General features: G+C 38.4%; 18 protein-coding genes across 18 annotated transcripts; 9 read left to right on the top strand and 9 right to left on the bottom strand.

Annotated features, from left to right (window-relative positions):
* Positions 1-125: 125 nt before the first annotated feature.
* VICG_01655 (uncharacterized protein) lies at positions 126-773 on the bottom strand (the record flags this gene model as incomplete). The annotated part of the gene is made up of 1 exon (XM_007605038.1): positions 126-773. The coding sequence occupies one exon, from the start codon at positions 771-773 to the stop codon at positions 126-128; it is 648 nt and encodes a 215-aa protein (XP_007605100.1).
* Positions 774-1,272: 499 nt separating this feature from the next.
* VICG_01654 (uncharacterized protein) lies at positions 1,273-1,569 on the top strand (the record flags this gene model as incomplete). Its single annotated transcript, XM_007605037.1, has 1 exon — positions 1,273-1,569. The coding sequence occupies one exon, from the start codon at positions 1,273-1,275 to the stop codon at positions 1,567-1,569; it is 297 nt and encodes a 98-aa protein (XP_007605099.1).
* A 541-nt stretch (positions 1,570-2,110) lies between these two features.
* VICG_01653 (uncharacterized protein) lies at positions 2,111-2,863 on the bottom strand (the record flags this gene model as incomplete). Its single annotated transcript, XM_007605036.1, has 1 exon — positions 2,111-2,863. The coding sequence occupies one exon, from the start codon at positions 2,861-2,863 to the stop codon at positions 2,111-2,113; it is 753 nt and encodes a 250-aa protein (XP_007605098.1).
* Positions 2,864-3,133: 270 nt separating this feature from the next.
* On the bottom strand, positions 3,134-5,677 carry VICG_01652 (IRE protein kinase; the record flags this gene model as incomplete). Its single annotated transcript, XM_007605035.1, has 1 exon — positions 3,134-5,677. The coding sequence occupies one exon, from the start codon at positions 5,675-5,677 to the stop codon at positions 3,134-3,136; it is 2,544 nt and encodes an 847-aa protein (XP_007605097.1).
* A 290-nt stretch (positions 5,678-5,967) lies between these two features.
* On the bottom strand, positions 5,968-6,222 carry VICG_01651 (uncharacterized protein; the record flags this gene model as incomplete). Its single annotated transcript, XM_007605034.1, has 1 exon — positions 5,968-6,222. The coding sequence occupies one exon, from the start codon at positions 6,220-6,222 to the stop codon at positions 5,968-5,970; it is 255 nt and encodes an 84-aa protein (XP_007605096.1).
* A 743-nt stretch (positions 6,223-6,965) lies between these two features.
* Positions 6,966-7,478, top strand: VICG_01650 (uncharacterized protein; the record flags this gene model as incomplete). The annotated part of the gene is made up of 1 exon (XM_007605033.1): positions 6,966-7,478. One exon carries the CDS (start codon positions 6,966-6,968, stop codon positions 7,476-7,478), a length of 513 nt encoding a protein of 170 aa, XP_007605095.1.
* Positions 7,479-7,796: 318 nt separating this feature from the next.
* On the top strand, positions 7,797-8,012 carry VICG_01649 (uncharacterized protein; the record flags this gene model as incomplete). The annotated part of the gene is made up of 1 exon (XM_007605032.1): positions 7,797-8,012. The coding sequence occupies one exon, from the start codon at positions 7,797-7,799 to the stop codon at positions 8,010-8,012; it is 216 nt and encodes a 71-aa protein (XP_007605094.1).
* A 25-nt stretch (positions 8,013-8,037) lies between these two features.
* Positions 8,038-8,397, top strand: VICG_01648 (uncharacterized protein; the record flags this gene model as incomplete). Its single annotated transcript, XM_007605031.1, has 1 exon — positions 8,038-8,397. A coding segment is annotated over one exon (360 nt), but the record flags the coding sequence as incomplete, so codon positions are not given.
* A 95-nt stretch (positions 8,398-8,492) lies between these two features.
* Positions 8,493-9,023, top strand: VICG_01647 (uncharacterized protein; the record flags this gene model as incomplete). The annotated part of the gene is made up of 1 exon (XM_007605030.1): positions 8,493-9,023. One exon carries the CDS (start codon positions 8,493-8,495, stop codon positions 9,021-9,023), a length of 531 nt encoding a protein of 176 aa, XP_007605092.1.
* A 268-nt stretch (positions 9,024-9,291) lies between these two features.
* VICG_01646 (uncharacterized protein) lies at positions 9,292-12,168 on the top strand (the record flags this gene model as incomplete). Its single annotated transcript, XM_007605029.1, has 1 exon — positions 9,292-12,168. The coding sequence occupies one exon, from the start codon at positions 9,292-9,294 to the stop codon at positions 12,166-12,168; it is 2,877 nt and encodes a 958-aa protein (XP_007605091.1).
* Positions 12,169-12,513: 345 nt separating this feature from the next.
* On the bottom strand, positions 12,514-13,029 carry VICG_01645 (uncharacterized protein; the record flags this gene model as incomplete). The annotated part of the gene is made up of 1 exon (XM_007605028.1): positions 12,514-13,029. One exon carries the CDS (start codon positions 13,027-13,029, stop codon positions 12,514-12,516), a length of 516 nt encoding a protein of 171 aa, XP_007605090.1.
* A 370-nt stretch (positions 13,030-13,399) lies between these two features.
* On the bottom strand, positions 13,400-17,209 carry VICG_01644 (uncharacterized protein; the record flags this gene model as incomplete). The annotated part of the gene is made up of 1 exon (XM_007605027.1): positions 13,400-17,209. One exon carries the CDS (start codon positions 17,207-17,209, stop codon positions 13,400-13,402), a length of 3,810 nt encoding a protein of 1,269 aa, XP_007605089.1.
* Positions 17,210-17,474: 265 nt separating this feature from the next.
* VICG_01643 (uncharacterized protein) lies at positions 17,475-18,047 on the top strand (the record flags this gene model as incomplete). Its single annotated transcript, XM_007605026.1, has 1 exon — positions 17,475-18,047. One exon carries the CDS (start codon positions 17,475-17,477, stop codon positions 18,045-18,047), a length of 573 nt encoding a protein of 190 aa, XP_007605088.1.
* A 236-nt stretch (positions 18,048-18,283) lies between these two features.
* On the bottom strand, positions 18,284-18,661 carry VICG_01642 (peptidyl-prolyl cis-trans isomerase A; the record flags this gene model as incomplete). Its single annotated transcript, XM_007605025.1, has 1 exon — positions 18,284-18,661. One exon carries the CDS (start codon positions 18,659-18,661, stop codon positions 18,284-18,286), a length of 378 nt encoding a protein of 125 aa, XP_007605087.1.
* On the bottom strand, positions 18,658-18,777 carry VICG_01641 (uncharacterized protein; the record flags this gene model as incomplete). The annotated part of the gene is made up of 1 exon (XM_007605024.1): positions 18,658-18,777. The coding sequence occupies one exon, from the start codon at positions 18,775-18,777 to the stop codon at positions 18,658-18,660; it is 120 nt and encodes a 39-aa protein (XP_007605086.1).
* Positions 18,778-18,936: 159 nt separating this feature from the next.
* On the bottom strand, positions 18,937-19,494 carry VICG_01640 (uncharacterized protein; the record flags this gene model as incomplete). The annotated part of the gene is made up of 1 exon (XM_007605023.1): positions 18,937-19,494. One exon carries the CDS (start codon positions 19,492-19,494, stop codon positions 18,937-18,939), a length of 558 nt encoding a protein of 185 aa, XP_007605085.1.
* A 164-nt stretch (positions 19,495-19,658) lies between these two features.
* VICG_01639 (uncharacterized protein) lies at positions 19,659-20,219 on the top strand (the record flags this gene model as incomplete). The annotated part of the gene is made up of 1 exon (XM_007605022.1): positions 19,659-20,219. The coding sequence occupies one exon, from the start codon at positions 19,659-19,661 to the stop codon at positions 20,217-20,219; it is 561 nt and encodes a 186-aa protein (XP_007605084.1).
* Positions 20,220-20,373: 154 nt separating this feature from the next.
* On the top strand, positions 20,374-21,288 carry VICG_01638 (uncharacterized protein; the record flags this gene model as incomplete). Its single annotated transcript, XM_007605021.1, has 1 exon — positions 20,374-21,288. One exon carries the CDS (start codon positions 20,374-20,376, stop codon positions 21,286-21,288), a length of 915 nt encoding a protein of 304 aa, XP_007605083.1.
* Between the last annotated feature and the right edge of the window lie 32 nt (positions 21,289-21,320).

Here is a 21,320-nt window from a genome sequence, read left to right as displayed (position 1 = left end):
AAGCTTAGGGCAAGGGATATTCAGGTAAAGAATTATCCATAAACCAACCTAGCACAAAAGCCTTGACAACCTGCAAACATATTCATATAGAAAATTAAGAACCTATCAGATGTGCAAAGACTAATTTAACTAAATGCCTTAGGCTCAATAATCGTAATCCTATCAGAAATAATAGTATTGGATCCGACCACACCTTCTGGGTCATACGGAAGCATCACGGAAACTTGAACACCAATAGTGCCCTGCTTGCATTTGGCCTGGGACTTGGCTGATCGAACATAGTCCTTGGCTGCCATTCCACTCTGAATAAAATATCCATCGAAGTACTTAATAGCCTTGGCTCTTTGGCCCTTGAGCTTTCCTGCCACTCTAATCATCACACCTTGTGCGCCTGCGGCTCTACTGCTCTTGATTATGGAATTGATGACTCTCTTATACGGCTTGTTCTGAAGAAAAGCCAATCTGAGCTGTTCTGCGTGATATGCAGGCTCTAATCCTCGGTCGGCAATCTTCTCAAAGACAATGTCGATATTGTTTGGAGGAATATCAAATCTCTGTCCTATCATGTTTTGCAATTGCAGAAGCTTGAATTTGTTTTCTCCAATAGCCTCCTGTGGGTTATACACCTTGATACTAATCTTGATTGGTGTCTGGTTGTGCTTGATGGTGCTTCCAGCATATATCTGAGCTTGGAAATATTTCCCAAAGAGCTCGTTAAGCTCAGCATCTATAAGGCCATTCTGAATGTATTTCCTAAGAATTTCCTCACTCATGTAGGGGAAAAATTTTTCAAAAATTTTAAAGACGGCAAGGGAGCAAAGACAAAGAAGCCTAGAAGATGATGTAAAATAGGCCTAATAGTTGCCGGGCTGCACTTCGAGATTTTCAGGGTTTCCAATTTTAAACCTCACTTTTCTGCCCATCTATGCTGGAGGGTGTATGCAGAAACATTGAGCAGATTGAAGAAAAGACGACAGATGAAGTGGCACAAGCTAATAGGATAATAAAGGAGTATAATTCGACGGTACAGAAAACATTGGAGTTGATTGAAAAGTTTTACTCTAAAATTAAAAAGGAAAACAAATAAATGACTAGACATTCCCATATTTTGAGTACTTTGTGATAAGCTAGGATTTTATTATCTTAAATTGCTGCAGTGCGTGGAAGTGCTGGTACTATGGCACTAGAAGAGTTGCATGAGTGGTGTATTCTTGTTTAGCAGTGTATTGTACATAATGCTGTGGCCTGCCCATCGGATTCTTTTTTAAAATCATGAGACAAAAGAATACAAAGCACATTCAAACTTCATTAGAATACTTGCTGAAGCTAGCGCAGATACTTCCAAATCACTTAGGAAGAAAAAAAGCCAAGGATCTAATGCAAATTTGCAGGAAATACCAGATAAGATTGGGGAAAGTCAAGCAAATAATTTGTAAAAAATGTTACACAGTTCTTACGCCGAAAATTAGCTCTGAGTCAAAGCTTGAAAAAAGAGAGTGTGGATTTGGAATGTCGGTGCAATGCAATAGCTGTTCAAGTAGCACCTTTACCGTCAAAAGAGGTGCTTAAAATGCATGTAAAGTTGGGCCTAGATTCTATTGACCAAAAGAAATGCAATGCTCAAACATACTTATTTCTAAAAGCTTGCACAAATTTATTCGATCATGTGCTATGGCACACTGGGTCCACTTGATGCACTTGGCTGTCCCTAAAAACTTTATACCTAATAGCATTCATGCCTGGCAGGCTAAAAGCTTAAAATTTTTAAGAAAATGAATATGAAACAAGGAAGCGTAGATATAAGGCAAGAATAGTTAAATGCAAAAGTTTTATTAATACTCTTATAAACCACAGGGTTTTATAGAACATCGTTGCTAAAGCATTAGCTCTAAATTTATTTTTATATTTTTGTTTTCAAGCCATGATGTCGGATGATTGCATAGATGACAATGTTCCTTGAAAGATGCACATCAATGCCAGAATCTATGGCAATTTATAAAGAATCCTATATATTCTAGGATGGTTTTTGATTGCAGCTGCTCTTCTGTTTAATCAACAGTCACAAACTGATGTATCGCCACTAGTGCACAGTCGATATTAAAATTAAAGTTTAACAGTTTTGATATTTTGAAAGCAATCTTGAGATTCTGCTTTCAACTGGCGCATTCCCAAGCTCCTTCAAGTAAAATTTCTTAATATACCTTAAGATGCCCGCAAACTGAGTCTGAATCTTCTCAAATAAAAGATCACCACAAATGACCAAGAATACCTCAAGAACATATCCAGTAAATCTATTGGGATTCACATTCAGAATCGAGGCCATCCATAGCCAACAGCCGTCTATGTCCTCTTTTAGATTCAGGAATCCAAAGTATATTGCATACATTCCTTTGAGCTCCGACTCGGAACCTTGCTTTGTAATAAGCAGTCTAACATACGTGTTGATTATATCTGGGCTGTCAAGCTTAAATAGTAAAAACGAAAGGGGCTTATAGGACTCAAAATGGCCAGAAACTTGTACCCTGCCCTGATCCAAAAGCTTTCTTAGAAATATTTCCTTAAAAGCGATATTGTCTCGAAACGGAAGCATCTCATTTACAAGATTTATCGTGTGTGAGAAGTCTGTTGAGACTTGGTTACATTTTTTATTCACAAATATTTTGATTTGGAGGAGATCTTTTGGATCTATAGCTGAAAAATCGATGCTCGAGGTGTATGGAGGAAATACAGTGGTATAAACGGTAGTATAGGGGATGTTTGTTGGGCCGGTCACACTTTCTGTTAGGTCTTTTATAAGCTTATCGAGCTCTTCTCGTTGCTTTTTGAGCTCTTCCAGCCTCTTTATTTTCTCCTGTTCATCCATAGCCTTCTTTTTGTGGTAAAATAAATTGAAAGAGGTCTCTACCAACAAAATAATGCATTGTCACTGTGTGGCCTTTTCTCACTTTACACCCTCTTGTGTTACATGCTCATGTTGACCAGTTTATGTCTACCAGCAACTCCATTTTTACATTGTGTCTACCATTAATAAATGCTTGTGGTAAACTACAACGTAGCTTACTATGGACTTTTGCTCCGCAGCTCTGTGCTTTTAACAAATATATTTGATTAGAAACGGAGTGGTTTGCTTAATTTATTCATAATATTTTCTTAACACAGGCTGATCTTTGAAAACTGGGTTTCGATAAAGAAACATCAGAAGCTCAGGAAACTTATGTGAAAGATAGTAGAACAGCTTACCCTCAAGTGTTCCAAACAGCTCTTCATTTCTTAGCTCTTGGTAGTGTCTATGGCAGTTCCTAATAAATCTTATCAGATCACAGATACTCTGGTGGTCATATGTGCGCTTAGAAGATACACTCTTGACCATAGAGACATCTAAATAGTCAATCCAAGAGCCAAGAAACACCACTTTCCTGCTTCTCTCAAGCCTAGGCTTGAAGTTTGAATTGGTTTCAATAAAATCAGAGGCATCGCATATGAATTCCAGACATTTGCTATTATCCCAGAAATATGGATGGCTGACAAGCCTGAACTTTGCCTGTGTAAGAGGAGATTTAATACAGTGATACACGAGATCGTGCTCAACTTGGTCCTCCAGCCTGATCCTATAGGTGCTGTACAGGACATTATATTCAATATATTTAGAAATTTCGTCTGAAAGAACTCTATGGTAGGCCAAGGAAGGAGAAGCAGGAGAAGTCTCCAGAAAGAGCCTCGGAAATTTACGGACGAACTTCACAATGCATCCCCATATAGTCAAGATAACTTTATAAGTGCTTTTGAAGAAACTCAAAAATTTGCAAACGACTACTGTTGTGTGCACTGGAAAATTGAGGTATTTGTGGGTAAATCCAAATAGGTTGGAAAGGCTCGAAACGAAGGAGCGGCACATATAGAAAGCCGGTCTGTGCAACAAAATGAGCGATCTAGCAAAACGTAGTTTAAAGCAGCAAATGGCCGATGTAGTGAATCCAAAGATGCAGTTCAACAACTTAGACCTTGAGAGTATATTTTGAGAGCACGGCTTTGCCCTGGATTCTGAAATGCCATTCTCAGCTAAGGGTGTATCTGAAAGCGTGCACGCCTCTGTGTCATTTTTGCAGCTGGTGTCTATCTCATTCCCTAGTTTCTTTTGAGCGTAGTCAGAAAGCCTATCGTTGGTTTTTTTAAATGCCTTCCGCTCTTTCTTAATGAAGTCACGCAGATCAAAAGGATGATATCCAGTAAGATAATAGTGCAAAACACATCCAAGAGAAAACATGTCATCCGACTCGTCAGGACTGTAGTTTTTATTTTTGATATTCCTCAGCTGCTTCATCGATCTCCATCCTTGGTTGTCAAACATACTTTGGAGCTTAATTTGGCCGTTATCGGAAACACGTATGTTCTCGGGGGAAATACGCCCATGAACGACTCCAGAAGAATGTAGATATCGAACACTCTGTACAACTATTAAAAGATCGTTTTTGAATTTTTTAATGAACTCCTGCTGGGCTTCATCATAGATTTTCGAGGCAAAGTAGCCTGCATACGTCTTGGATGTTTCCATGCTTTGATTTTCGTCGCTGTCTTTGAGGATATCTTCCCTAGACATATTCCCCCTATGTCCATTTGTCAGGTTTCTGTCATTTTCAATAGAGCATGCCTCGCTTGAGCTGCTTGATTTTTCATTTTGATTCTCCTCTTTACTGGCATCGTTTGGGGGCGAGAACTGAATTGTGTTTTCGGTAACAATTACTGGATAGAGCCACCCTTCCGTCTCATTAAGTATATTGACCAAATTGCTACACTTTAGATCTCCGTACACCCTCTTGTGCTCTTTAAAGAATGAGTTAGTGACTTTGTATATCAGACAATCCTTTTTAATAAATTTGCCGGTATACAGCTTGTTTTTTACAATACAAGACTCAAATCTGAGATTTCGATTCAAATAAAAAATTATAGAGAAGACAACACTACAGACAAACAGTATGGGCAGCTTCTTGGACGAATTTCTTTGAATTCTGTGCTTGTATACTGCCACGTCAGACCTATTAAACACTCTTAGCATAAAATTCAAGCCGTCCTTTTCCTTCAAAATATACACGGCAATAATTTTGGAGTCGAATTTCCACCATTTCTTGTTTAAAAATATCTCCTTTTCCTTTTTTGGGATGCTGATAAAGGTTTCGTAAAGATAGAGTACCTGACTGACCTTCAAAACCCTTGAAGTAAGACTGAAAAGATCGAGCAGATGTATTCTTGTGACCGCCATGATTACAACAGTCTTGTTTATGATGCTAGGATGATGTTCTTGAGTCGCTGCGATATACATTCCCTCCTCGATCATTGGATGAGCCAGAATTTCATCGATAAAAACTTTACGACCAAAAACATCAATAAATCCATCCTGCGAGACATAAATTCGATCAATTCTATTTGCTTTTTTAATCATGCTTGTGCTGTCTGCAGTCATGTTTTCTTTTAATTGCAGCGCAAACCTGTCTTCTATTTCACGAAGAGTCAATCCATCATCCTCAACAATTCTGACAGACGGATCAACATAAAGCTGGTGCGACTCGACCGTAGAAGTAACAAAGTGCAATTTATTGTCTGACGTCTGCACAACATATGTTTCGTGGCTTTTTGAAAATATCTTGCAGATATTTAGCAGGAGGTTTAAAAGAAATGTCATGCAGGTGAAATTTTTTTTGAAATTGATAAATTAACAAGAATGTGTTGTGTGTGATTACAGGCTGAGCTAAGACAGGATCGGCTATCCACTACCAGAGATTTAAAGGTCTCATTCACAGAAACGTGATAATTAGAACACACTAGCTCAAATATGGCATATGAATATAAAAAGTAGTGTTTGGGCTCAGTTGAAAGCGCAAGTATACCACAGCAAAACGTTGTAGTAAAGTACTATCTCTTCGCTTTTGACACCAATACTAACATATAGACGAATTCTAATAAACTGTTTAATTATCTAGATCTTCTAGACTCCCTTACACACTCTCTTAAAGCAAGCAAGTGCCCCACGTCCACTGGCCCCTGCACAGATCTGAAGATGGTCTTTCCTGTGTCTCGTACAAGAACTTTGCAGATGTTAACATCACCACCAGAGCCAGTCCTTCCATAGACATTCAACACCTGGGCAATGTAGACTTTACTGTCATCCTGAAGATTTTGAGTGGGCTGTGTGGTTTCTTGGGCCGTTTCAACTTTCTTGGTTGCCATTGGGGAGGAGAAAAATTTTGAAAAATTTTGCAGTTAGAAAGCATAGAGCCTCACACCAACCACACGTCCAAAAATGCAAATTCACACAAGCAAATTAAAACATCAATTAGTCGCTACTGATATGCACATGTGTAAGGATACACATATCAACAGGCTGCGGGTATCTTGCAAAGCAGCGACGCTTTAATAACAGATACATCTTCAGAATAACACTGGTCACCGAACACCGTAGTTACGCCTTTGAAAGGTTCCGCAAGTAAATGTCTATTAATAGTAATATCTGTCTCGATCTAGAGCTGCTTGCCTTGTTTGGATTTTGTTTTTCAAGCCCCGCAGATGCAACAAGAAAGTGATGACGAAATAGAGGTTTTCGCACGTAAAATAAAAGCTCTAAATAATGTTGCTGCCAATTTAAGAGATGTAATAGAATCACAAAATGGTAGACTGAGGGGGATCACTCCACAGATGGACAGTGCCTTTGGAATGCTACAAAATATGGTACGAAGAGTTACAAGATCAGACAACAAGCGGTTCAAAGGGTGGTCGTATTTTATTGGCGGAACTTTTCTCATATTTCTCTTGATTTTAGTATTTTTCATTTTTTCATAGATAACACGAATAATGTCCAGTAGACTGTGTTGGTATATTTTTATTATTTAGCTGCATGGACTAGCTCTGCTAATATTGCCTGGCTTATTGAACACACTCAGTTTCAGCTATTTCCAGAAAATTTTTTTCATGCCATGGAAGTTGCCAACTCAATAATAAAAGCCATAGAATCAAAGGATGAAAATGAGTTTGAACTTATGAGAAGTAGAATGAAGGCAAAGAAAGTGTTGAGCAGGGCTGAATTTCGGAAGCTTATTGAGCTTCTGAAGAAGCAATCCGTTGAGATTTTAAGCATCCAAGACTTAACTGTTGGAGAATGTCGATTACTGGGAAAAGCACTGATGGCCACGAAGCTGCAAGACATCGATGAGGTCATCAGCTGTGTCATTTCCAAGCAAGCTGGTCGTGCCGCATTGCTGCTGAACTGTCTTTTAAATAAGAAGTGCAAGATTAACCTGGTTCCTTTGCAAGAGTACTTGAAGGATATGATTGCAAATGAGATACAGCTATGCCACTTGAAACTGCTTCTGACGATTTCAAGAAACTACCCAAGCTTAATAGACAATTCAGTGATTGAGTTTTGCTCAAGGAAAAGCCATCCTGTTTGCAAGATGATTTTAGAAAAACATCAAATTGAGTATGAATAAAGCCTATTTGGAAGGATGTCTTTTGATTACAAGTGTTTGAAGAGAAGCGATGCCGACACTTGAGGTAGTAATAGCGCTGTTTGCAGGTAAATAAATTATTAGAAATGCGTTACTCATCTTAATCACGAAGTACATCGGCCAATCTTTACTTGGATTTCAATCTTTTAAAAATAGCTTTAACTGAAACAGAAGAGAAGCTTTGACACTTAAAAGAGTGCTCTTGGTATTTGCAATTTAGTTTATCACCATTTGTTTTGAGTGCTTGGAGGGAGCTTTTCCCTCCAAAAACTATATAAATTCAAAACAACTTGTTTCCCAATGGCCATCTTGAAATTCAATGCTGGTCCTGTGGCCTCTGGAAAGACCGTCGATCTCATTCTAAGAGCCAACCAACTTCAGACCGTTGAAGGAAGTGAGCATGTCCTCATCTTTAAGCCCACAATAGACACTAGGTTTTCGCCAAAAGTGGTTAGGTCGGCATCTGGACTGGAGATAAAAGTCACAAGGCTGATTAGTCCAGCAGACAACCTCTAGACATGGATTTTGCCGGTGTCATCATATTTTCATCGACGAAATTCAGTTCTTCACCGTTAATCAAATTGAACAGCTTCGAGTAATTTCTATAAGTCAGAACATTGAAGTCCATTGCTACGGGTTGTTAAATGACTTCAAAACAAACATATTTGAAGCCAGCAAGCGACTGTTAGAGCTCTGTGATGATTTCAAGCAGATCAAGACTTACTGTATGATGTGTTATGACAGACCACCAAGATTGGCATCACACAACCTTAAAATAACTAAGTATGGCGACAGCATAAAGGCAGTGGTCGAGGGTGAATCCATTTGCGTTGGTGGGATTGATATGTACCATCCGGTTTGCTTTGAATGCTACTCTAAGAACACAAAGACTTTCACATGATTAAAATATAGTTCTTTGTATTATTTTTTCTTATGCATATCTTTAATTCAAATACGAAAAGCAGCAATGTCCCTCCAATACAAAAGTAGAGCGCAATGACAGCCCGAGAAAAGAAGTATGATTTCGAGGAGTTCATCGAAAAAGAACTAAAATTGTCTGAAACGGCCGATGTCTACTGTCCAGCATACCAAAAAGGGCAGTGTAGAGACAGACATTGCAGGCTTATCCACATCAAGTTAGCTACTGCTGTTGTCTGTAAGCACTGGTTGAGAGGACTATGCAAGAAAAATGAGAAATGTGAGTTCCTCCACGAATATAATCTTAAGAAGATGCCAGAGTGTTTCTTCTTCAACGTTTATGGTGTTTGCAATAACAGCGACTGTATATTTCTCCACCTCAGACCTGATTCTGCAGCTAGAGAGTGTATTTGGTACAAGCGAGGATTCTGCAAGAACGGTGCCAGCTGCAAGAACAAGCACAACCGAGCTATGATGTGCTGGGATTACTATGCTGGGTTTTGCAAAAATGGACCATTTTGTAAATTTGCACATCCTAAATTCGAGATCAAATTTGCAGAGGTGAATGATGAGGACATTCTAAATAGACCAAAGCCAAATATACACTAGAGAATATCTAATTGCCACTATCCAAACTACCATGGGCATTGAGAAGATGCTAGTATAGGGTTTGATTAGATTTTAAATGTTGCAATAGAACTGCAGGGCATGCAACGTGCTTCAGGAACTATGTATTAAATAATAGCCTCTGCTCCAGGGTAGGTATCAACAATAAGCTTCTTTCATCAGCCATCAATAAACAGGTTTACAGCTTTAAGCTTAAGCAAATGTAAAGTCCATGCAAATAAAATATTTTATTCTGCCCTATCTTGTTTTCATGTTCATAAAAAGAATTGAGGTTGAAAACTTTAAAAGCTTCTTTGCCAGACAATCAATCCAAGTAGGAAGAAAGAACATCTTTATTGGAAAGAATGGATCTGGAAAGTCCAACCTTCTTACAGCACTGAGTGCTCTCTTTCTATATGGGGAAGAGAGGAGGCCTCAGCATAACAATAACGAGGAACCGTCTTCAGTTGAAGTAGAAGTTGACAATTCAGACAGGAGATTTCTCCTACCATCTACATTTGTGTTAAAGGCAATATTTAAGGATGGGCCAGAGTTCATCATCAATGATAAGCCTATTTCGAAGGAGGAGTTGAGAGGGCTTCTCGAGAATGCAGGATTCACGCACGAGTGCTTTGTTATGCAAGGAAAAGTGAATGACATTGCACTGATGAATTCAAAAGAGAGGTTTAAGCTTATTTCGAGAATAGCAGGAGTTGAAAAGTATGAAGATTCTAAGGCCCTAGCCATCAGCCTCCTGAATGAAGAGAGCGAGGAAAAGATTGAGGCATTGATTGAAAAGATAGAGCTGAAAATGAAGATATCGGAGGAGTATAAAAGAAAGGCCGAGGAGTATGACAAGCTGTGCAAGTCTAAAGCCGAAGCTGAATTTGAACTTTTGAACTATGAGCTTAAGGAGTTGAATGATGAGATTGGCAGTATAGAAATAGGACAGACAGTCAGGGCAGCAGAGCAGGACGAGGGAATGCTTGAGTTTGAAATTAGGGCGTGTAAAGAAGAAATGGACAAACTAGCCTTGAAAATCAACGAAACAGAAGAGTTTTTGGAGAAATTTGACAGGATGATTGTGAACCAAATCAAAGAAAAGCTAGCAAAAGATGGACCAAACAATATTAATCCATATGACCATAAGGTATCGGTTTTGAGCAAGGCCCAGCTGGAGACCGTTCAGAAATTAGAAGAAGAGGAGAAGAAGGAGAAGGAGAAGTACATTGAGCTAAAGGCATTGCGGTTTCTCGATGCATTGCCAGTGAAAGTATCATCGGATGCTGCAAGAATAGATGAGGAGATAAGGATCTTAGAGGAGCAGCTAAGAATAAAAAGAGAAGAGATAAGAAATTTTAAAAGCGATTTCCAAAGCAAGGAAAACTATAAATCACTGATCAGTCAAAGAAAGCAGCTTTGGATCAAAGACAAGCAAATTAAGGAGGAGCTAAAAAGTATCGGAGAGTCTGAAAAGAGCTGTGAAAACAAGATTTTGTACCTAGGAAAACTGTCTATTAATATCTACGAAATGCTAAAGAACAGTGCAGGAGTAGTAGGCACTGTTTTTTCTCTGTTTGATATTCCTGATAATTTACTGGATGCATTTGAAGCCGTTACGAGGAACTCCTTGTTCTGGATTGTTGTTGAAGACGATGAGGTTGCTACCAAGCTTGTGGATAATGTTGAAGGAAGGGTGACATTCGTGGCACTCAATAGGGTGTCTACCCGCACGAGATCCAGAATAAGGATAGAATCTGTGCATAGCCTTTCTGACAGCATCGAGTGTGATCAGAAATATAAAAACCTGCTTGAAATGATATGCAGGGACTACTATGTCTCATCAAATGCCACTTCTGCACTTGAGATATCTGAGAAATACAATATCAACGTAGTAACATTAGAAGGGGATATCTTTAGTAAAAATGGGACGATAACAGGAGGATATGAAAACTCAAACCAGATTCTGAAGGAGCTTAAGAACTGTAAGAGAAGGATGAGAGAGTTGAAAGAAGAATTGAGAAAGACAACTGGGGAAATATCAGCAATTAACGAGAAAGTCAAATACTCGGAGCTGGGCAATGAGGATGACTCAAGAGTCCTGGACAATCTTCATGCAGTTGAGAGGTATCTTTCATTGAAGATAGAGCTTTTGAGAAGCAAAAGGATAGTTGTGCCTGAGATTCCAGAGTTGGAAATGGAGCATCTTCAAGCCCAGGAGAGAATACCGAAGATAAGGCTGGAGCTAGAGTCTATTGAAAGCCAGATGGCCAGAGCCAGTGAGAAAAAGATGAAGATCGATGAGGCCATTCAGAAAGTAAAGCTGATTGAGTCTTCGGCAGTTGAACTTGAAAATCTCAAGTCTAAGGAAAAATCACTGATCGATTCTCTATATCTGAAAAAGGCAAATGAAAACATTGAAGAGTCGAGCAAATTACAAAGAAAGCATCTTTTAATCGACAGAAGAACACATTTAATGAGGAAGATCGGTGTTTCGGACTTTAAATCGATATTTATAAAGCATTCTAAGGACGAATTGATCTCCAGCCTTAAGGAAATTAACAAGAAGCTAAAGGTGTATTCTGGATTTTCAAAAAGGGAAATTTTGGATGACCAAAGGAGCGAACTGAGGCAAAGGTTGGAAGAGCTGAGAATTTCAAAGTCTAAAATACTGGAGTTTATCTCGACACTGGACAGGAAGAAAGAAGACACTTTTAATCTAAGCTTTTCTATGATTTCTGATAATTATTCATTTTTCTTTAGGAAGTTTACGGGAAAGTCATCGAATCTTCATCTTAGGAACGAGGGAATTGACATAACAGTTGATGGCAGGACATGCGATCTACCCTCAATGAGTGGTGGCCAGAAGACCGTTATTGCACTATCGATCATCTTTGCTATTCAAAAGAACGATCCGTCTCCATTTTACGTTTTTGACGAGATCGATGCCAATTTAGATATGGAGCACTGTCTTAGGCTAAGTGAGATTATCAGAGAAAGCAGCTCACAGTACTTTATCTCTACTTTCAAAGCCGAAATGATAGAGGCATGTGACAGATATTACGGGGTTATTTCTAGGGACAAACAAAGCTACGTTGATGAGATAAGTAAGGAGCTTGCGTGCGAGACAATCAGGCCAGCGCAATAAAATAATTTAATGGCCATTGTGATTGTACTCTTTTAAGCTACTGTATTATGGCAATGATCTTCTACGCTTACTGTGTGGAAAATCTTCAGAAAACCATGGGCTTTTAGCATTTGAGGGCGGTTAGCTTCTTTAAGCTTGTCAGTGGGTGTAGACCGCAAATTACTTACTCTGTAAATAAGAATACTGCAGTAGATTTGGCCCAGCCGATTTCAGCATGGCCATAAATAGTCCAATATAAATATTTACAGTAGTATACTTGAATAGTTTTGATTACTGCTTAAACACATACACCATACTATTAATTAAATGTCCTTAAGTTTTACCAACACGTATTATTGAATATTTTTAATCCTTGTTTATCTCAATAGATCCTTTCTTTATCTCAATTCTGTCCTCAACCGACTTTGCAGCCTTTTTAACTGCTGTCTCAATTGTATCTCCACAGTGTAGCCACTTTTGTGGCACGTTCTTTAAGGTCATGTCACAAATTGCATTTGCATGCTTCTCGTCATATCCCAGCCAAAAAAGAAATGCAATCTTAACTATTGAGAAAATAGGAATGACTCGCCGTATGCCTGCACTTTCCAACGCAGTAAAGAACGAAAATGCAATAAAAACAATTAGGAGCTTTCTTTGTTCTGCTACTTTTGGTGCTGGAGACTGGATAGACAGGATAGCTTCTCTGACAGGAAAATAGATTGAAAGTAAGCAGGCAATGAGATTTCCAAATATTGTCTTTTGGATAATAATCAGCGAAAGCACCACAAAAATGATCAGACAGTACACTGGCTCTATCTTTCCCTCTTTTGCTATCTTTTTTATGAATGGTATCGATTCAGCGACTAATTTTAAAGAGTCCATGGCCAAAATCAGAAAATTCAATAAATTTCACTTTGAAACGTCAAATAAACAAAGAAAAGGCAAAACTGTAAACAAAGCCACAATGAAAATGTGCCATTAGTGATAAATAGAAAAGCCAACAAAGTCTCACCAGCCTCTTTATTTGTGATTAAATTTACAACTAATCTGGCTGCTTGGCATTTTTAGAATTACCCTGTCTTAAACATTTCACACGACATGCTTGTCGCATGCATTATTCCTGCTTACTTAACAACATACCATATCCTCGCTGTGCAACAGTTCTCGTCTGGCAAAGCTGACTTAGCGTACTTATTCACGAACATTCTCGCGCTTAATCACTTTGCCTTAAACTTTTAGCCAGCACAATACTTTACAATTCGTGGAAATAATGGAGAATCCTTGATAGACTCTTCTGCGGGAGATAAGAAGGCTCTACAAATTTTGAGCCCGAGGAACATTGATCTAGGTCAGGACAGCTAATTTTTGGCGATGAAATAAATTTGCACGAGTATGGATCGTAATCTTTGCATTCAAATAACGACTCTTCAAATTTGGAAATAATACAGTTAATTTGGTTGCAGTTCAAAAAACTATTGTCTATGATTTCCTGGGCGGAGTTATATGCCAAGTGATACTCTGAATGATTGCTTTCGCTTTCTGTTTTACAGTCTGATTCTTGGAACAGTTCAAGTCTGGAAATGGCGCTCGCAATCTTCATTGTCTCATTCACATGCAGGAGATTCAGGAACCCATCTCTAAACCCAATATTAAAGCAGAACTTCTCAATCTCGGCCAGATTATACTTAATTTCATAGCACTTGTTAAAATTTAAGAATCCCTTTCTCGTTAAAATTGAGTTAAAGGTTATTTGATCGACAACTGACAGTGAAAATGAAATAGCGCTTAGGACAAACGAGGCTGGCAGGTAGTAGTAGTGGGATATCCCATAGAAATATTCTAAATACTGAATCATTCGAGAAATGGTGGGTCTGGGAAATAGCCATTTCCTTGCGGCTTTGATCTTACTATTTAACTCTTTTAACGGCTCATAGTCAAGAATAACATGGGGAAGGATGTCAGACAGAGATTCAGTTAGTAACACCCCAAAATGCTCCATTAAATTTCTGATCGATATGTCTAGCTCACTTAGTATGTATCTAATAAAGTCTATTTCAGTACTGAAATCATGTGAAATCTTCTGCATCCCGTCATGCATTCTAATACTCAATACTTCATTGTTATCCAAAGCTGTCATGTCGTCTAATATTCTATCAATTGGAATTTCCTGCCTTGATGTGCTTCCAGTGCGATCCGTGTTTAGAAACTCTGGAGAAGAAGGATGCGCTGCCAGCTTTTTGAGGGTCTCGGCTCCATCCTTAAAAACAGATTTTAGAGTGTCCTGTCTTTCCTTAAACAAGCATCTAAGCTCGATAAGGTTGCTCAAAACATACAAAACACCCGCTAGGCTTTCCTGAAAAACTGATGCTTGCTTGTTCAACTCCTCAATGAAAACATCAAAGGAGTATTTGGTGTTGTGCTGGAACGAAGAGCAGACCATATAATAAACACACTGAGCGAAGCAGAGAATGTCATCCCTTGAATACTGCTGTTCGGAATAAACAGGAAAGTTTTCAATAAAAAGATCAACAAGTGATCTAAATACCCCAAAAGGTGAAGTATCGTTAGGATAGCAACTGATAAATGCAAGGTCCTGAAATTTCTTCTGTAGCATTTCTAGCTCATTGCTCACAGAACGGTCCTGTTTGGCCTCACACTCCACATTCAAAGCCTGGGAATTTATATTTTTGACTGAAAGCTTCATATGCTTTATTATTTTTAGTTCATTTTCCAGATCTGAAATAATTTTTTTCAAAGTTTTGTTTTCATCTTTGAGAGTTTCCAGAGGGCCTGAGTGCTGCAGGAACTGCTGATCTGGATTAGAAATTATATTTGCACTATTAACATCTTTAATGACGTCTTTTTCCAATCTAGATAGCAGCTTCATGTACTGGTCTTCATTTTTTCTCATCATATTTACATACGACGAACACTTGTTTTCATCCTTATCTAACAGGTTCATTGTACCATCCATGCTCTTAACGAGTACTTTTTCAGCTGTGCTGCTTGTATTAAACTTATCGGCCACTTTCATCGGCTTCTTAGATTGAATAATTTCAGACATAATCTTCTTGGTTACAAAAACACTGGAAAGTTCCCGTATCCGCTCATTAAAAGATTCGATATATATGTGTCTTCTATTTTCAAGATCAATGAAACCCTCATTATTTAAAAACACCTTTGATTTACCTTTGGTTAGACAGGGATCGTTAAGTGTGGTAAATGGATATCTGACAGCAAATGTGGGAAAGTCCAGCACATAAGGAAAAAGATGCTTGCTTAGCTCAATGGACTCAAGCACTCCGCCTGATCTAAGCTGTTTTGCAACCAATTCGCCATCAAACATAAGGGGTGTTTTTCCCGAGTTAGGTTTTATGCATTTAATATATTTCACACGAGTGTTTCTGATAACCCCAAAGAGATGGTTGAGACTGCTTCTGAATGTTCCAACAACATTCTCGCATGTGACAAGTGATTTAGACAGAAAGTCAAAGAACCCGCTGGATCTACTTTGGTTCTCAAATAATGAAAGAAACTCAAAGCCAAAAGAGCATTTTTCTCTGTTTTTTTCCACAAAGTCGTCAAGCGAATACTCAACACATCCATTAAAATGTTTAAACACAAGAGCATTCCCGGGCTTGATGCGCATTTTCATGTAGTTCTGCAGCTTCAGCGCAAGATTACTTGCCGATCCATTTATAAGAGATTCTTCGATGATAAGATCAGCAACACCAGTCTTCTTCTGAATATTGTCAAGTGATTCGTTTCCACAAATCTTAATGTGGTTGATACTATTGCTGCTAAAACTGTCGGTAGTGCCATTGGCATACCCACTCTGCTCATATCTTTTCGACAGGAGCCTGTCTACGCTCGACGAGTCCACGCCTTCTGAGATTAAAATGCTCTTCTGATACTCAAAGGTGTCTTTCACAAAGTGATCGTGAATACATTCGTTGCACCAGTTAATACAAAATTGATCTAGCCCATTCTTTTCAAACTTCTCAAATCCAAAAATGTCTAAAATGTTCAGCTGGGAAATACCAAGGGAGATGCCATTGAGCTTGGCATTAATTTTATCCAGAACGTAGTAAAACAGGTTCTCATACAGCAGCCTTGCAAGCGAATTTCTCATTGTATAGCTTTCTGAGTCAGATAACTTCTTTAGTATCACCTCACTTTTATCACTTATCCGTACTTTAAATTTTTTAGTCAAAAGAAACTCATCGAATCTTTTTTCGTCCAAGCAAAGAAGCTCAATGACAGAGTAATACATTTTATTCTTCAGAATCGATTGGTTTTGAATTTCCACCGAGCCCAAGTAGATTATTCCCATCAGTATTATCTCGATTTCTTGGAAATCTATTGAAAGTCTTGAAAATGAGTCCGATAGGTTTTTATATGAGTTGGCGAGCGATTCGGTGCTGAAGAAAGCGCTGTCTAGCGTCTGGCTTTGCAGTTGTTCACGGTTTATGCCGCTACAGTTGAAATTGATGTAGTCGTTGACCAAGGCTTCTTTTCTATTTGCTAAAATATAGTAAAATACATGAAAATTCCTTTCGTTTGGTGGATAGCCTGTAACTCTAGATCTTTCAAGAAGATAGGTTTCAATTTTTACTGTCTTATCCAACCTTATAAGCTTTCCGAATCTACTGCTGTTATCATTTAAGTGTGTCTTACAGTTTCCAAGACTCTCAAGAATATTATCAGCATCCCTGAGAGCAGGAACGCCCAAGTATTCTAGCATGTATCTTGCACACGCTGTCTTCCCCGCACCGCTATCGCCATTGATGATGATCGTGTGCTCGCCATAGACGTCCTTATCTCTCAGACACTGTTCTAGAACTTCATATACATGTGGCTGTAATCCTTTGCCAGCAGCCTTTTTCTTGTACAGTCCTGCTACCTCCTCGGTATAGAGATCTATCTGCTTGTAGGGATTGATGGAAATAAGGAATAGCCCCGAATTTGTATATATTTGCGAATTCAAGTATCTTTTTCTGAGATTTTCCAGAAGAGAGCTTTCATCCAAATTTTTTAGTTTGCATAGGTCGTCCGAGTCCATGGGCTGCAATTCTGTTTTGAATTTATCGAACTAAACGGACCAATCAGAAAGGCCAAAGGCAGGCTTGTACAAATAGATATTATTACACCAACCGAGTCTGTATGTTGTCGATTGAACTGTGGAGTTTAAATATTAAAATTCACTATAGTAAACTTACATAGCTATCGGCTTTAGCATTAAGATGGCATGGCAAAGGTGTGTTTACTTGTAGACGCTCTCTTGGAAATGCATTACAACAATCATCAGCTTTTAACCCATTAAAAGAATGGAAAAGTACTCTAAATTCAAAGATCCTCTAACAGGAATAAACCCATTTCTCCAGCCAAAACCCAAGCCCATAACAATGGCAGTCTTTTTCTTGGCCATTATTAGATTTCCAATTTACATTCTGTTTCTTTGTGGTTTGCCTGTTGTGGGAATGCTCATCAGAATTAATAGAAAAGACAACATTTCCCCAAGCGGATTTATTGTGTGCAACTCGGCAAGCGAATTTGACAAAGAAATTATCAAAAAAGCGTTTGGAATCAAGCAATTTGGGCATTTCAAGCATAAAACCTGCGTCTGTTTTCCTGAAAAGACAAATTCCAATAACACCGCTATTCTCAGCTTTAAGGAGCCTGGCTACTGTGATTATTCAATAGGATTGAAGTATTCAAGCGAATGTATTTACATGTATGGCAACAGATTCCTGTGGTTTGTTAGGTTTCTGGGAAGCTTTAATACTGTTGATGTTAGAGTAACAAAAGGATCCAGCCTGGAAATGGCAACATCTCTCCCAAAAGTCATGCTTGGCTTTACAGATAAAGAGAGGTTTCTTACACTCATTAAACAAAAATAATAAGGGATGCCGATTATTCATGCCAAGCTGCTCTATCAAGATTTAAAGCCACCATTTGTCCCACTGTCTGCAGCCTACTCTTTAGCTGAAAGTATCTGCTTTCTAACATCTATTAAAATACTTAAACTAGTCAAAAACTAAATAAAAGGTTGGGAATTCTAGTTACTTTGCAATGTGATAATTTCACAACACAGTATTAAACACAGGGACATTGTAGTACTGGAAAATTATGTTTATTAAATAGCTCCGCAGTCGGAAATTATTACTTTTTTGCTTGGATTTCCCGATTGGCTTCCAAAAGACTCAACCTTTTTAACAACATCCATTCCCTCAATGACCTTTCCAAAGACCACATGCTTTCCATCGAGCCAATCTGTCTTAACAGTAGTAATAAAGAACTGCGAACCATTAGTGTTGGGCCCAGAATTTGCCATACTCAGAATGCCAGGGCCTGTGTGCTTCATAGTAAAGTTCTCGTCTTCAAACTTTGGCCCATAGATAGACTTTCCTCCTGTTCCGTTGTGCTTTGTAAAATCACCGCCTTGGATCATGAACTTCGGAATTATTCTGTGGAACGAGCATTCCCTGTACCCAAAGCCCTTCTCGCCGGTCAAAGCGCATGAAAGTTCTCTGCGGTCTTTGGAACCACATCATCAAAGAGCTCAAAGACGACTTTTCCGAGCTTTTCCCCATTGGCTTCAATGTTAAAGTACACTTTCCTATTTGGCATTCCAGGGGACATAAAAATTTTATTTTATATGTGAAAATTTTTCAAAGCAATAATCATGCAGAGCAAAATTTGCTTATGTGTTCTGCAACAGTATTTATTGGTTTCTAACTCCAACGCCCATCCCTTGGCTCATAGTTTCGCCTATGACTACACTTTTGATTATTGCTTTATGATTAATTTCAACTTTCCATCAAAATAACTCAGAGCTGCCTCGAGATCTTCACAGCTGACTAGCTGAATTTCACTGCCTTTTTCACTTTCACAGCAGATTGAAATATTGTTGAAGATGTCAGTTGAGATTGATACAGCCTCACACGCTGGATAGAAATGTTCGGAAATTCTTCGGATTATTGAAGTTTTCAGCACTCTTATATCATTTGATCTAATTGGAACAACAAAGCACAGATCGCTGAGCCTTACAAGCGCACTTCCACCAACCTCTATGATGTTATCATCCTTTCTTGCCCTGAGTATTGTCTTTATTCTTTTGATGTCTGATGAACAGCACGGGATTTTAATTTTTGAACCGTTCTTCATTAAGATTTTAACAGTCCTAGAGTTATATGAAATCTTGGCAACTTCGGTATATTTAAGCGTGGTCGAAAAGTTCTCATTGCCTATTTCTATTTGGTTTTTGAAAAACGAGACAAGTTTTGACGAAAGCTCCCCCGCGAAGTCAAAAGTACCGTTCAGCTGTAGAATTGCACTCTCTTCCATGAAGTACTCAACGGCACTTTCTTTGACGATATGATGAAACACAGTCAGTCCAATGAGGAATGGATTTTCAAAACAGAAAGCGCCATGCTATGCATTAGAGTACTTTATTATTTTTGTTTGCCGTTCCCTCCAAATTATGTTAGACAAGTGGGAAAGACAAACCCATGGACTCAGATGATGACATAAGAGTTTTTCTGGAGTCACCACGCACGCATGAGCTTGTCTCGGAGGCGGACATAAAGACCAGCAGAGGAAGGAAAAGCAACAAAAGAAAAGAGAAGCTTCCACCATACATTCCATTCAGAAATATTTATGAAGAGACAGACTTCTCAAAACTAACTGAAAGACAGAAGATTATGGCATTGAAATTTCAATCGGCTAGCTCTCGCCTCAGTTCATTGTTCCTTGCAGTTAACGACATTGCCCAAGCCAACGATTCAAACGTATCTTCTAAAAAGAAGAATCTAAGTATCATCCATAGTTGTCATTCCAGCAGCAAGTATTCAAATGACAATTGCTCAGATCACAGTTGCCAAAATGGGTGTATTAGGGATGCCAAGAAGCTCCAGGAGTTTTTGGTGTGGTTGGAGGATAAAATTAGCAAAGACAAAAAAAATAAACATCAGGCTATAGTTAAGAAATTGAAGAGCATGTTGCTAAAGACCAAATGTATCTGTTCATTGGAAGATAATCTCTACGAAAGCGTTTTGAAGATAATAAATTAGCAGAGCATTAATGAAATTGATATATCCAATGTTTGATTAAGATTCTAGGCAAATATTATGCCTTCTTAGTATTTTCAAGCATTATTTTGAATTGAAACGTAAAACAAGCAGATGAAACACTAAAAATATAAATTCAGATAAGTGAATACAAATAATGGAGAGGGAATCAAGTTTAAAAATAGATTCAAGCTCGGTGAGCGCACCTGTTGTTGTCACAATGGTATGTTTGTACATCTTCTTCAGGAGTATGTCAAGCACAACGCCAGCGATCAACCTGATTAAGGGGAAGTTTAGATCGGTCACTGGTCTACTTCTAAAATTATCCATTTTTTCATCGACTGTTTATAGTATTGTGCTATACTATCTCAGTACAAAGTTTCAGATTGACAAAATTGCTTTAGAACTGCTTCAGACGTTTGATAAACACTACGTCGTCAATTATCGTGAGTACAGCATTGATCTAGGATTGGTGCTTGTCTCGGCTCTAAAACTTGCCGATATCCTATTCACATCCTGTATTTTCTTTTGTATTTCTGTGATCGCTCCAAGTACCAAATATTCAACTTCTACTTTCAGCAATACAATTTCCATTGCCTCAAAGTTGTGGGCAGTATTCAGAATTCCCATTGTGTACTATGCAGATGGGCTAGGCATGCTTATCAACGAGAAATTGGCGTTGTTTATGATGCTGGTATTTTTCAATATCGAGCTGATGGTGGCTGCATTCTTTGTTTTATTTTTAAGGCTTAGAAGCACTGGCCTTAAAAAATCACATTCAGATGCTGGGTTTCTATCACTCTGTCTATTTTTATACGGGTTTCTAAAATACTCCATCAATTTCATTGATTTTCCATTTAAAATCGACAGTAATATTCTCGGGCTAATATACTCATTCCAATATGCACTATCCATTTCAATATATCTTCTAATGGCTGGTATTGTATTTCCTAGAAAAGAGACAAGCACAGCTGCGAAAGAGAAGACTGTGATAGGCCAAAGTAACAGTGTGGCCATGCTTGAAGAGGTAATAGAATTTGAGGAACTGCAAAAGCTGAAACCGATTAATTAAACCTTATTTGGAAAATCTAGAAAACTATCTTT

This window comes from Vittaforma corneae, assembly GCF_000231115.1.
Source record: "Vittaforma corneae ATCC 50505 unplaced genomic scaffold supercont1.17, whole genome shotgun sequence".
In the NCBI taxonomy this organism is placed as follows: domain Eukaryota; kingdom Fungi; phylum Microsporidia; family Nosematidae; genus Vittaforma; species Vittaforma corneae.
The sequence above is the reverse complement of the archived record's forward strand: the minus strand, read 5'-3'. Positions and strand labels throughout refer to the sequence as shown.